This window comes from Chaetura pelagica, unplaced genomic scaffold, assembly GCF_000747805.2.
Source record: "Chaetura pelagica isolate M959 unplaced genomic scaffold, ChaPel_1.0 scaffold3, whole genome shotgun sequence".
Classification (NCBI taxonomy): Eukaryota; Metazoa; Chordata; class Aves; order Apodiformes; family Apodidae; genus Chaetura; species Chaetura pelagica.
In genome coordinates this window covers 5476762-5491934 of record NW_009952974.1, presented here as the reverse complement: position 1 = coordinate 5491934, position 15173 = coordinate 5476762, and the positions used below count along the sequence as shown (strand labels likewise).

General features: G+C 38.2%; 2 protein-coding genes across 2 annotated transcripts in view; both read left to right on the top strand.

The window, feature by feature from the left end:
• ERCC3 (excision repair cross-complementation group 3) overlaps positions 1–5129 on the top strand; it is a 21029-nt gene extending 15900 nt beyond the window's left edge. The window contains exons 12-14 of the mRNA XM_009996235.1: positions 564–682; positions 4000–4152; positions 4977–5129. Coding sequence (XP_009994537.1) covers positions 564–682; positions 4000–4152; positions 4977–5111 — 407 coding nt within the window. The 3' untranslated portion in view covers positions 5112–5129. The remainder of the gene's footprint in view (positions 1–563; positions 683–3999; positions 4153–4976) is intronic.
• Positions 5130–14756: 9627 nt separating this feature from the next.
• The window catches only part of LOC104387464 (cytochrome P450 27C1), a 19164-nt gene continuing 18747 nt past the window's right edge, over positions 14757–15173 (top strand). The window contains exon 1 of the mRNA XM_009996234.1: positions 14757–15095. Within this exon, the coding sequence (XP_009994536.1) occupies positions 14757–15095 (339 nt within the window). The remainder of the gene's footprint in view (positions 15096–15173) is intronic.

The following is a 15173-nucleotide window of genomic DNA, read 5'->3' as shown; positions in this document are numbered from 1 at the left end:
TACCATTCCTTGATAATTTCCTCAACATGAAATTGTTTTTTAAAAAATGATAGAATGGCTGTAAAAAGCAAGTCTCTAGAAAACACTTCTTTTAATACTTGCTAAGTATCTTTGTCTTGCCTTTTTTAGTGTAAAACCACTGTTAATTCCAGTTTACTTTGGTAAATTTTTTCCTTTATCTCTTTGTATTGAACTTCTTTAATTTGTTGCAGTCCCTGCTCTTCACTTTTTACTTCTTTACATAGTAGACTTAAAAATTATTTTATCTTTCACCTTGACTGGAATAATGAGGTAGCAGTTTCTTCTCAGAGCACCAGTGTAATTGCCTTAGTCTACTTTTCCTTTTATGTTTTTTGACTTTTCACCTATTAAGAAGGGAAGTAGGGATTTCCATTCTGTGTACTTTGTTAGTTTGTGTAAGGTGTGGCTGCAGCTAAACTTTGCAGGTTGTTTTTGTGGAGAGACAACTTATTTAAACACCTATTTTCAGTATTCAGTTCTGGTTTTGTTCTTGGTTGCAGTGTTCCAAATGGAGCTAACCACTCGGTGTCTTTGTCTCCTAGGCATGGTTGCAGAGGAATACAATGCCTTTTTTTATTCTCTTGTATCCCAAGACACTCAGGAAATGGCATATTCAACCAAGCGACAACGGTTTCTTGTAGATCAAGGTTATAGCTTCAAGGTAACTTTTCCCTCCTATTTATTATATTTGTGGCCTAAGAATATAACTTTCATATTCTTTTGTGTTATTATGCTGGTGGTGGAATGTTTTAATGAAGGTTTTGCTGGCAAGCAAGAGCTGTTCCAGTATTGGTTTATCGTCTATATTGCTGTGAGGGCAGATCCAGGTAGATTAGTACAGGTTCTAGAAAGGTAAGTGTTCCAACTTCAAACCAAGCACCCACTGGGAGTAAAGCAGGATGTTACATGCCTGATTGGTTTACGTTCATGCACTTCAACTGTCCATCCATGCAGGTCTCCTGTTACACGTTATCACATTGGTTGTGCGTAAAGGATTGTTGATAGGGGTTCATGTCATAGCAGCCAGCAGCAATTGAGAAGGCTTCCAAAGCATCCTAAGTAATTTCCAAAGAACTCCAGTCTCAGAGCAGTATTTCACTGTGAGGAGAAAATTTTTTTCCTTGTGGCTAAAGCACCCTATTCCAAAGCAAACAGATCTCACAGTTTATCTCATTTATTTTCCTTTTAATCCATGGGCTGCCCTATATGCTTATTGATGGGGTTGTTAAAGCCAAACAGGGTGTCTTGATAGCTCTTGCTTTTAGGTAAATAATTCCTTTACAAAACTGCAGTTTACTACTCTGATGAGAAGAGTAAGAAACATTACTGAGAAGAAGAATAAAATATAAGGCTTCTTTATCTGCCCTTAAGGAACAGGCTGAAGCTTGTGGCATTGGCAAAATCCTGCAGGGATTGCATGTGGTGCATGGGCACCAGCCTGTGCTGGATTGCACTTGAGCTGAGCTATTTCACAGCTTTTCTTCACGAGGCTTACATGCAGCATGGGACATTCTCATGGGTAAAACCTCTCTGAGCTACAGCTCTGCTGAAGTAAAGAATTGCTCTGTAATCATTGGCTCATTAACGAGAGCTTTAGGGGAGGGGTCCTTACAACAAAACCAACATGTCACAGTCTTTATAGGTGAAAACCTGGTTTTGCTTTGCAGTGAATGTATTTTGACACAATTGTAAATCAGTACTAAGATGCAACTAATCTCAACAAATGCACCTATGTGGCTGTAACCAAGAAGATTAGAGAAATCCCTTTACTTATATCTCAATGCCTTGAATTTTACAGCTAAGAGGGAGGTTCCAGTAGAGGGATATTACTTTGCAAGGAAGACCTGGTCCGAGGAACTTCAGTGTAATCTGGAAAAAAAAAAGCAGTGCAAGTAGCAGCTGAGTGTCTGCAGCAACATTTTAGCTGACCAGTACTGGAATGTTCTTTATTTGTAGTTCACGAACAAAATGCTAGAATATCTGTTTTCTTCAGTTTGCCAAACTTTAAGCCTTAGTCATAGCTAGCATCAAAGAATGATAGGGCTGGAAGAAACTTCCAATAAACCATCTATTGTGTTTCTTCACTCCAAGCCAGGATCAGCTATGTTGTATGTCATTCCCAGCAGATGCTTGCCTTCTTATTCTTCCAAATATGGAGATTCTACCCCATCTTTAGGTAATTATTTCAGTGATGATGTCCTCTCCTTCAGAATTTTTATTCCTAAATTACTTAAAATTTATTCCTCCTGGGAATGATAACAAATTCCTCCTAATTTTAACTTTTTTCCTAAGACTTATTTTCATGCTGCCATCTCTCAGTATCTCCATTCTCTGCTTTTCATCAGAAAGAGAACTGGAATAATTTTATTTTTTTTTGCTAAGTCACATATTTTGTCTTTGCTTCTTAAATAGGAGCCTTATCATCACAGTAAACTCCACTGCTTGGAGTTTACTGCTGGCAGGTCTTTTTTTTGTTACCTAACCATAGTTTAGTTACTTATTGTGTTTTTATTCAGAGGCTGAATTAGGATATATTAAACTTTCAACCAATAGCAGAGGAACTCACTGTATCAAGGAACTGGGGATAACTTTAAACTTGACATCTGTTGAACAGCTTAAAAAATGCTGATGCAGTGGGAATTCTTTCCATTCTATGAATCATGTTAGCACTGTTTTGCAACCACAACTGGAAACAGGCTAATGCAATTTAAAATTGCTTTTAGTGGCTCTTTGTCTTTGTTTTTGAGATGTTCATAGCACACACCCTTCTAAATATACAAGAAGGGGGGACCACAGTGTTCCTTTAGCCATAGTAGAACAGGTTGCTTCTCTGAATGGATTCTTATAGCTGGGACATTCCTCGGGAAGACACATCCGTTTTCAAATTAGAAATTGCCATTGGCAACAGCCCACAAGCCTGTGTTTCAAAACCAGTACTTGGCATCTAATGTGGATTTGTTTTAACTTAAGCTGTATTTATATTTTTTTATCAGTCTTTGTGGTCAGATCCAGCCCAGATGACTGAGGTAATTAGTTTCTAATTGCATTGACTCCAGAGATAAGCTAAAAAAGGAAGATGAGAGGGGGAAGCACTGCAAAATCAAGGGCTGAATTACAATGTCTTTCTCAAAACTTGTTCAAGTTGAAAAACATGGTGAGAAAACTGGTATGAACATATGTTTACCAGAAGATATTTAACTGCAGGAAAAAATATTTTCAAAACACCTCTAATTAACAAAGCAACCTGACTATTGTAAAGCTTTGTACCGGAAGTGTTTCTATTCTTCAGGAGAGTTTTTTCAGGTAGTGGAGTATATGTCACTATGTTGCCAGTAGATGGCATGTGCCCTGCATCGGTGGTTATCAAATGAGTTGCTAAGAATTTCAGAGAACAAGCACAGCCAGTAAGATACACAAACTTTGACTCAGTCCTTTTGCTCTGCTGCATTGTTACAGGTTGTTGCACTGTATCTCAATAACCTTTAGTACATCCTAATAAGCTAGGGGTTTTTTCCCTCAATATTTATGCTAAAAATTTGTGTCTAGAAGGCTAGTGGGTTATTTTTTTAAACATAATGTACTGGTTCTTAAACACAACAAATCTAAAGCGCATAGCATGAAGCTAACTGTGCAGTAAGTTGAATATGCATATGAACTGTGTCCTTTGGACAGGTTCTTGGTCAAGCTGGTATGGACATTATTTGGCTGACATCCTCTGTCCAGAGCTTTGCTATTGTCTTTTGGTTTTTTTCCCAAAGGTTTGTGTTTCCAGCTAGGATATAACAAGGGGATACATGTGTGTATATATATATGTACACCACCCAGCAAATTGTTATAATCTGTGCTATCCATAGTGTTAAGCTGTTCAGACCATTAATGAAGGCAATTTCAACAGGGTATAGACTCAGAAGTCTTGGTTTTGACTAGCAGACACTGAGGAGGAAGAGCACTCACCTTGTACTGTGCTCTGTTTTTTAGGTAATAACAAAGCTCGCTGGCATGGAAGAAGAAGAACTTTCATTTTCAACCAAAGAAGAACAGCAGCAACTTCTCCAGAAAGTCCTGCAAGCATCTGACCTGGATGCTGAGGAGGAAGTAGTTGCTGGAGAATATGGTTCAAAGTCAGCTCAGGTAATAAAGAATGCTTTGAAAAGGATGACCACAAATGGGACAGAAATGGCCTATTCCATTTTCATTCTAAATATGATGCCATAATTGATGCCCCCATATCTTTGTGAAACATTGGAGAACAGATTTATTTTTTAAGCTGTGTTAACACTTAGCTATTTGAGTAATTCACTCAAGTTGGGTGCTACCAAGAAGTTAAACATGCGATTCATCTCCTCCTTCATCATATTCAAGGGAGAAGATGACATATCTATTGTTACAGATTTTGAAGTGAATCTTCTAAGTCACAATAAAAATATTTGTAAACATTTTTAAGAAACACAAGTCGCAGCACAAAGTCTTTGTGGTGTCACTATGCTCCTTGAATCACATCCTCATTTCCTTATACCCAGAGGGCAGAAGCATAAGGGCCACTTTTCAATTTCAAGAGAAGTACTATTATAGTAGGTACTACTTTGACATTTTCAGCAAGAGATAAGAAAAATAAAGAGCCTCAAACATGTAATGATACATACATTAAAATCAGGCTACAATGTGGTAATCAATTTTTAGGGTTAATTTTTAGCTAAGTAACATTGTGCTGCAATGCATTAGGAATTCCCACTCCAAGGCACCTTTCCATATTAAACCTTACATATATGTTTGTATACTCCAGCTGAGTGGCAGGTGACTGTCTTGGTAGAAATTATTCTTAAGAAAAAAAGCCCTGGGAGGCTTTTTGGCATTCTGGTCCCTAAATGAACAGTGCTGCATAGTAGACAGTGGGTATCAGTATGTCAGAGATGGTCTGCCTAACCACACACTAAGCTTTTGGTTTTTCTCCCCAGATGTCACGTCGTACAGGCACAATGAGCTCCATGTCAGGAGCAGATGATACAGTTTACATGGAATACCATTCCTCACGGAGCAAGGCTTCTGCAAACAAACACATCCACCCACTGTTCAAACGCTTCAGGAAGTGATGTCCTTCATCTGTGCTTGTTGGTAAAACTGTGGATCTATGGACCTGTTTCCATAGCTAAAAATATGGAGTTGAAATATCTGACTTTTCTTACGTGCATCTTTAAAGCCACATATGTACTTAGCTATATATGTGCTTTAATGGCTGAGTGTGAAATGAGAAAAGGAACTAAAACTTAACACAGGAAAGATCTTATCCAGTGACTGGATCCTGGTTATACCTGTCTGGTTTTCAGGGTAATTAATAGAATTTATTTTTATCAGCTGAAGACCCTTTTTCAGAAGAATTCTGGAAAGGTTTTATAAATGAGTTTGTACTGATGTTTGAAATATTATTTATCTGATTATTGTGTCTGCTTCACAAAATACTGTTTTTTAAAATGCTTAAATAAAAGTCATTCCTTGAGCTGAAAAAGTCCTGATAGGAGCACTTTACATAATATTTTTGAACTGGGATCTAATTTATACCAATGGCTTAACCTGTCTTAAAATTCTAACAAATTGTTTGGAAATGTGTTGTCTGAAGCCAAGGAGAAAGAGAAAGAAAACTCAAAAAGGAAAAAGTCAAGGAAACTATTAGTAAATAAATTCTGTGCTCTATTTTCCTCATTTTTTGTGCTACTGTTGAGAAGATGCTGAAATAAAAGCTGTTTTCCTTGTCATTTATATTCTGTTTATTAACCTTGCAGTAAAACCATCATAACTGCTAAACAGTGCAATGTCACTGCAGAAGTTATTACTGAATTACCCTTGACATTGGGAGAGTTGGAAGCAGCAGTGTGAAGGAAAGATTCCTGAGGCTGGATTTTTTTCCTTAAGACAGCAGTATATTTCTAGAAAATGTAAGGGGAGGTGCTGGTGGTTTGTGGCAGAAGAATGCTTTTTAAATAACAGCTCCTAAATATTTTGAGTTATGCTCTTAATATTGTACTATGAGGTGGCTTTTGTTGCTGTGAGTTTGTAGAGCTATAGGAAGAACCTATGAAGTAAGCTATCCTGGTTATGTAACAAACGTGCTTCAGGAAAATACTGATTCTGTTTCTTATTAGCATAAATTCACTAATATATAAATATTGGAAGCATAATTCAGAACATATGGTGCTTATTTTGGTCAGGAAGTTTTGAAAATGGGAGTGATCTGGTTCTGTTTAAACTTTGTTTAGTGACTGAGACCTATGATGCATGGTCATCTTCCTCTTGTTCTGAGTCTTTGGCGTCACAAACTGGGACCAGCCATGACCATGTTTGAGTGACTTACAGGGAGGAGATTAATGTGCAGTATTCTGACACTGATTTCCTCTATCATGGTAGTTTGGACCAGTTCTTGTGGCAACAGTGGAAAAAATGGTAATTTAGTATAATAGGAGGGTTCTGTCACAATGGGATAGCTGATCAAGTCCCAGCATCCCTCTGCAAAATTCTCTCTGACTTGCTTGTGAATGGCTTTGGAGCTGTTCTCCACTTCATAAACAAAAATGATCCCTTGCTACTAAATGTGGAAATGGCTTAATAGTAATACTGATTTTTGTAATTGTGGTACTACTAGTAGCTAGATTTAGAACAGTGCTCTCATTCTTATGCAGTAAACCTTGTCTATGATGATTAATGATCTTACTCAGAGTACTGGCTCTGTGTGGGATGCAGTATGTTCAGCATGAAGTAAAGCATCATAATTTTATGAGGTGAGAATGACTGTTGCTATTCAAACTTCAGATTTAATTAATTTGATATGATTACTGCAGTAATTACTCCTTGCTATTACTCCAGACTGTAGCTACACGTGGCAGACTGGTGTGCATTTTCTCCCTACAAAACAGTTGCTGCTGTGCATGGTGACGTTTGTTCTAGATTATAGGGAGTCTGTTCTTTTCAGGCAGGGATCAGCTGCTGGGAAACACTGGTGGTTCCTGGGGCTTTTGTTGTACAAACCCTTCACTACTCTTGTAGTCCAGCAGAGCTCGAAGGTACAGCTCCTCACCTGGCAGTCACAGGAGACTGCTCCAGAAATTAGTCTGTAATCCTAGCCCTCTAGGAAACTAAATTGGCCTGTTCAGCTACAAAATTCAGCATTTTTTCAGGCAGATGTCTTTATTTGAAGCAGTACTGTAGGCTGCCTGTGGAATGCTTCACTGTGACCAGGCAATGCATGGTGGGCTTTTGCTGTTCTGTAGCCTGAGTCCAACAAACCTGAGCCCCATCTCTTGGAGTGCAGACAGGTCTTCACATGCTTTAACAGGTGCTCTTGCTGGCTGGTCCTTCTCCAGCGTAAATGGATGGCAACATCCCTTGCTAAGTAGACTGGAACCAACAAGCCTGAGAGCTCCATGGTTGCCTTGAAAATTCTGTACTTGCTTTCTGCCATTGCACTGCTTCTGGGATGCTGCCCTTGTCCCTTGGGCAGTGTGCTTGCACAGCACCACCAGTTGAAGTGTACTTCATGGATCCAAATGCTTCCAAATAAACAGTAGTAGCTAGATGATCACTCAGAGGGGATTTGTTTGCTGTAGGACTCTTGCTAAACCAGGGGCAAAATAACAGATTGCTGTGGCAAAACTGTGTTTCAGACCATGACTGACAGCAGAGGCAGGTGAACTTTGGAGTAACTACGTGATTTCTTGGAAGTCTGCTGTGGACAGAGAAGGTCCAGTTTTCTTGGATGTAGTTCAGGTTTCCTTGGTGAAATAAAAGCTTTTACTCAGCTCCCTCTCCACCTTCTTGGTTATTCTGAATTCCAGAGGAAATTTCAACTTCTTGAGGAATTGTCATTTTTTAAATAGTTCTTTTCTTTGTGTTCTTGATAGGCTACAATACAGAAACTTGTGTGCTCTTCATTCTTGTGGCAAAACCAGCAAGTGTCTGTCTCTGAAAGGATTAATTCTTGAAGGATGTTGTTGTTTCTCACTTAAGATGGACTTCTAGACTAAAAGGGCACAGTGACATTGGGGTGACAATTTCAGCAGCATTACAGCTCAGCAAAGCAGCAAGAAAATCCTATTTCTGTTTCTCTGGTTTCTTATGTCCTCCTGATGGTCATAATTTTCAGTAGTGTCTTACTTTTTTCTAGCATGTTTGAATACTTGGGACTTGAAAGGGACTAGTTCTCAGGATAACAATGTGGTACACAATAAGAAGCATAGAATAAGGATGTAAGTGTGCTACAAAACCTCTGCCAGTAGAGCTGGATCCTTTTTTGTGTTGCAGTCAATTGATGGGGGTTTTTGGTTAAGCACTAAACAGTGTATCCTGCACAGTGCTATCAACTCCTGAGACTGGCAGCCTCCTCTGTTGTAAATATCTTCTTTTTGTACAGTATTCAGTTAAAATTTTATTTGTTGTCATGTGATAAGTGAAACAAAAGTTTCAGAGAAGTTTTTGCTTTTAAACTAATGCTGCTTTAGTAGCAATTACCTGTAAGCTCTGTTCTCACCTCAAAGCCTGCTGAGTTCAAATTTGTGCCCTTCTCATGGAAAAGCATGGGAATTTAGAAGGCATTTAAAATTAAAAAAAAATAACTTCACAACTACAAAAAGTATTTTCGAAGATAGGTTTGAGGGCAGTCAGAAAAAGCAAACATAACTAACTGTATGGCTTTTTCAATGAAGACATGTTTCAAGCTACACTGAAAACTTTTGCTTACATTTCTGATTTTAAAAGTTTTTCAGCTTTTCTTCCTTTCAAATGTTATGAAAATTCTATCTGTACAGTCTTCATTGAGGTGTTATCTGGGCAAAGGTAAAAGGTAGAAGAAATGAACAGTTTCCCACAGCCTCTCATCAGATCTCCTTTACTTCCATGAATTTTCTTAGCCATGCATTAGCTATTTAACCAGTTATGCAAAACATACAGTAGAGCATTTGCTACACTGTGTTGTAGTAAAATAATGTTCAAATAATTACAAGCCAGACATGGCAAAGGCTGTTAAAAAGAGAGAGCAATTTTAAGTAAAGAAAGTTCCTGGTAAGATGATAATACAGCCATTGACTCTGAATACTGATGTTATTAGAACACAAAGAAAGCTTCAACTGAACTTTGGCAGAGTTTATGAAAAGATGAGGGCAAGTTTAAATTGGATTTAGAAATAACTAAGTGAAGGTAACAAAGTACAATTAATATGACCCCACTAGGGGGTCTAGACTGAAAACAGTGCAGCTACATATTTGGAGACAAATTATCATCCAAACATAATAATAATCTAAAATTACCGGTAGTCAAGTTTAGCTTCTACTGTGATCCCGTTACATACCAAAGGTTAACTAAAATTAGCACTTTTACTCTTAAGAGGCATGTGCTCCAACTTGTTTGAAATAACAGAAGTCCAAACTGACTAGTTACATAAAACAGTTTTTCAAACTCAACAGACGGACAGGCTGGGACAAATGTCATTGTTTAAATAATGTGAGTATGTTTTCAAGTGGGTGTTAAGACCTCTGATAAATATACATTGTGGAAGGTTGTACAAGTAGGAGAAAATATTTATCTTCTTTCTGTTTTGGTTGGATAGTGCGGATGACATAACTTCTCCCTTCTTTACAGTTTGGTGGGTTTACATGGAATGGCAGTAGGTTATAAAACCTATCATGGCTGCTACAATCACCATTAATCCTGGGAATTCTGTGGTGATACTACTGGGTTTTGTTACCTGAAACAAGTCTGTGATCATACTTGGGAGGAAAATAAGAACCAGGCAATGTCAGTCCTTCCACCAATTTAGGCTACATCCTGAGCATTGCACTAGTCTTTCAAATGTTTGTTATTTTCTTTCCTTCACTCTTCCTTTATCTTTTTCAAATCTGCTCTAGGAAACTTACATTTCAGTTTTATCTCTCTCTCACAGCTTACATTTTTGGGTTTTACTCATGATGTTGATTATTTAACGTGCTGCAGTTTGCATGCTGGACCTCCAGCTCAGATCCTGCAGGAGTAAGGATGCTAAGTGTGTCAGTAAAGCAGCAACCTTAGTGGCACATACATGCATTAATAACTCTAATTTGAAAGTCAAACAGAACCACATAATTATGATCTGGCACAACAAAGAGAAGCAAATAGTGTAATTACACATTCCATGTTGTGGTAGCCCACATGTACTCATTCACATTAATAAATGTTTGCTTCCAGTATTTGTCTATTTAGCCACCATGCAATATGGCAACTGTTTGGAGTATTCCTTTTCTATAGTTTACCTATAAAAACAAACTTGTTTCTGCACTGACAGGTTACTACAGTACTGTTGATTACTGATGTATAATAGTGTACCTGAGCCTGCATCTCTCAGGGCCTCAGCATTTCTACTCCTTCTAACAAACCTCCTAGAAGTATCTATTATTTATAAATATTTTAAACATTAAAACAAGGTTTGATAACCTGTCTTGTGATGTAATCTGTTATGACAAACTACAGTATCTAGGCCTTTTAGGGCCACTGGTCTTCAGACTTTCTGCTGTTCCACCAACTGTACTATGTAAAAAATTCTGAGGATGTCAATCCACTCATATCTCCTTTTGTAACAGGACAGTGCTCTTCATACAGATTTGCAGAATGGCTTCCTTATTCCCCTTCAAATCCTTTCCTTCTGTTATATCCAAGAAATTTGACCTTTTTCATCATGAATGCATAGCTACTTTGTGGTTGCTTCATTTATGGCTTTCTGTTATACTCAGCTGGTATCTCTAACCTACTCGGGAAATCCTTCAGGTCAGGGTGATTTTGGTTTTGATTATAAGATACTGACGGCACTTTCTAGGAAAAATACAAGGTAACAAGCAGCAATGGAAGTGTCTTATAAGCACTCCAAGGTTAGGACTCTTCTCAAACAGCACATACATTCCACTGTTTCTTTAGAAGAAGATAGCAAGTATAAAATCTTATTCAAAGTTAATTATGTACATTGAGGATTCCTGTAACTTTTTTTTTTTTTTTTTCCCCATTTACAGGTATTTGAATGTGAACGATGGGAGAAAATTCCTTGGACTTTCCATTGTTATGTGTTAGCTTAGAAAACAACAAAGTCTATCCAGACAGCAGAGAGAGCATCAAATTTTTCAGGACACTTAGCACAATGGATAGCTAGAATTTATCCCTGAAATTGGATTGACTGTGATTGTATAAACTGCACATGTAAACCTGAGAGCTGATAATCACAGAATGTTTGACTGATATTATGATTTGCTGAGGATTGCCAATGATGAGATCTGGAGGTCTGCAGCTGTTTTGCATGCCAAGCAAGCTGCCCTATCCATGAAAGTTTTTAAGGCCAGGTTGGATGGGGCTCTGAGTAACCTGGTCTAGTGGGAGGTGTCGTTGTCCATGCAGGGGGTTAGGGTCCCTTCCAACCCAAACCCTTCTAAAATATATAAATGTACCCAGGTAGGTAACACATTGGAGGATTCGTTAGTAAGCAAAGTAAGTATTTGAAGCAAAGTAACAGCTTGGCAAGGTAGAAATGACATAATGAATAATCCTCCAAGGACACTATAGCTGTGAAGAAGCATAGCTGCCCTGGCTGCAATTAAAGACGAGAGTTCTCTGCTTTGTATTATTGAACCCATAATACAGCACTCTCTGTTGTGTATTGCTGCCTTGCACATTGTACACAAGTTGCATGGCTTAGTGTCTCCTGAAGAGAATGGCATATGGATTATTAGTGCTGTCTTCAGCTCCCTTTTTTACTGAAATTGCATGTTCTCTGAGTGTTTACCTGTTTGTTTTAAATGGGATTTGCATTTCAGACCCTTTTAGTGTGAACAAACAAACAAAAATCTAACAGTAAGGAGAAGACTGAGTAAAAACAGGGTTATACAACACAGTTCCTATGCTGGGACTGCTGCCACCTTTGGAAATTCCTCAGAGTGAAAATGGGTACTCTTCTGGTGAAGTACTTACAAGATGAAACTGCTGAAACCCTTTTTCAAGTAGCTTGGCTAGAAACGCTCTCTCTTACAATGATTTTCTTCAAAAAGGGGTAACAGTGGGAAAAAAATGAATGTCCAAATGTGGAATTCACTGCAAAATGTACAACCAGAGAAAGCTACTGCCAGTTGCAAAACTATAGGTTTTACAGCATAATGTATCTCAGTTTGTATCACTAGCATATTAATAGAAGCAGATGCTTTACATGATCACATTTCTTCACTGAAAGTGTTAGTCGAACAGGCTACCCAGGGAAGTGGTGCAGTCATCATCCATGGAGGTATCTAAAAGACATATAGATGTGGTGCTAAGGGACATGGTTTGGCAGTAAACCTGCAGGTAGTGGGTTAATGGTTGGATTTGATTATCCTAAAGGTCTTTTCCAACCAAAACCATTCTATGATTTTACCTTAAAGGTGTATGATTTTAAAATAATAGAAAAACCCCTACCATATTGATAGCTTTGAGCAGCAGTTTTTAGAAAGGGTGCATATATTCCCTTCAATCTAGAAGTAACAATAGGAATATAATTTTTAAAGCTGAAGAACTACTGCATAAATTTGAAAAAAAAAAAAAGTTTTTCAACATATAACTACTGAGATCAAGGTTATTTTTTTAATGCTGATCTAACCTTTAAAGTGCATAGCTAAGGTGTTCATTACAAAGTGTATTTCTATTCTTTCTATTGTGTTTTTTGACTGACAATCTAGGGATATCTGTTGTTCAATACCTTTAAATCTTTTTGGTTATTGTCATAGAACATGGCAAATGAAATTTAAATAATGCAGATAATTTAGATAGTTTAGATTGTTCTTTGCATGTTCTAGATCTTTCCTGTTAAATAAACAAATGTTCTATTTTTAAATCCCTGTGCAGACAAACTGCATCTACTTGCTCTGGGAGATACTCCTTGTTCTTGTCCTCCACTGTCCCTAAGTGAGATATGGAATTAGCCTTTCATTTACTTATGATGATAAACTTTTCCTGAATCTCAGACTCACCAGCTGGTTTTAATTTTTTTCCCCGTAAGTATTTGTTTCCTGAGTAACTATGTCTCTCAAAACCTCTTTAGATTAAGTATTGAAGAAATAATGTAACCGCCATGTAGAAATGTAGGAGAAAAAGGCAAACTCGAGAGTTAACCTAGACCAAGATATGCCTGACAGATGTTTCTCAAACTTGTTCTTGCAAAGTCCAGTGACAGCAATTATATAACTTCCCAACATACTCTGGGTGTCTGAGATATGCCAAAAATATCTGAGGTAGCAAGGCTACCTGAAAATCTAATGAAGGAATCTGTAGCTGCAAACTCAGGCCAATATTTTCTGTCTTCTCTCTGTGACATGCATCTTTTTTTAACAAAAGATGTACATATCTGTAGGCTGTTGTCAAGCCCCTGGTAGTCATCTTCCCCAGAGGAAATAATTCTCTCAGCCTCCTCTTTATGTTATTTTTTCAAAATTTCTATTTTTTCTGTTGTTGCTGTTCTCTGGATCCTTTGAAGTATAATTTAGCCTATTTTAAAGATAGTATTCTAGCTTAAACCAGTATGTACTTTATAGATTTTAAGACTATCATCCACCCTTTTTTTTTTTCCCCTGTATTATTTACTTCTGTACCTAAAAAGACGGATCCACATGTCTAACTTCTAACTGAAGATTTGTTTCAGTGGATTTATCAGTGGTAAAATTAAGCATGTACACAAATCTTCATTGTATTGCAGGCTCAAAAATATAAATGTAGAAAAATAAACAGAAGGAAAAACAAAGGCAAACAACTTGGAAGCTCACTAGAGTTTCTTTCCCAGCAGCTTTTTAATTAAAAAATGTGGATCTTCCTTGAGACATTCCTGTGTCCTCAAGTTCTACCTGAGCTGCCGATTCAGTTAAAAACAAGGTGTTCTCTTCCACGTAATTTCTGATACTATTCATCATTTTATAGATTATCATTAACACCTTCAGAGCTGTACAGAAACAGGTATGAAGACAGCATAAATGCTTTTTTAATTGGGCAAAACAAACTGATAACACAGGTTGGAGCTCAAGTTCTCTGTGTGGTTATAGATCTATGTAGTGGAACTGAGGAAAAGCTACAGTCAAACACTATGCAGTTATAGGATAATGGTTATTTTCTACAAAAGTTGACACAAGCTGCTTATGGAGTATATCCTGTCCAAAGATGAATCATTCTGCAAAATAAATAACATCCCTGGATATTGTAATTTACAGGAACTGTTGGTAAGGTTACTGTGTAAAACCACTGCTATTTGTATGTGATGCAGAAATGTTTTCCATTTCTGTTACAGGATGAGAGACCTTACGTTACTAAGAGACCTTCTGGCAGAAAGTACAGTGTTTTCTAGCACATTGAAGTGAATTAATGCCATAGAAAAAGAATTCCCTAAACTTACCTTTTCCTGAAGGAGAAACATAGGATAATCCCTCCAAATGGGGGAGAGAAGGGGAAAACTAAACTTTGGCTTCATGCTTAAATGGATACATTTATCTGATTTGAATTATACAAAATAATAGGTTCGTTCTATTCAAGTCTCATCCCAGACCCACCCCCCTTTTCCAGCCCTAGGGGAGGGAGCGTTAAATAATGGTCTGTGTAAACTGATGCTCATGCAGTAAGAGTTTGGAGAAGTGCTGCTTGTACAAGTTAAAGCAGGCAGTGAAGAAAGAGCAACCAAATAAAAAGCAGCTGAAGGAGCAAAGTGGACCTTTCTGAAATTAAGAGACATGTCTTTCTTCACGAGGGTTTTGACAATGAAGTGCAAGCAGACGCTGGAATCCGAGAGGACTTACTTCTACCAGGCAGTTTTGGTCAGCAGGTTTCACCAGCTGCCCAAACTTTCCAGCAGCCCGTCCCTGGAGGTGCAGAGCGGCTCCCGGGCGGCGGGAGGGAACAAAGGCGAGGAGATGGTGGCGGGGCCGGGGCGGGCAGGGGAGCTGCCGCAGCCCCCCCCGCTGCAGCTGGGCAGGGTGAAGAGCCTGCAAGAAATGCCGGGACCCAACACCCTCTACAACCTCTACGAGTTCTTCTGGAAGGACGGCTTCGGCCGCATTCATGAAATCCAGGTACAGCTTACTCGGCTATTTAAATACTTTGTTCACGCCGGGATTGTGACTCAAGCCTTTCTTTCCGCAGCCCCTGCT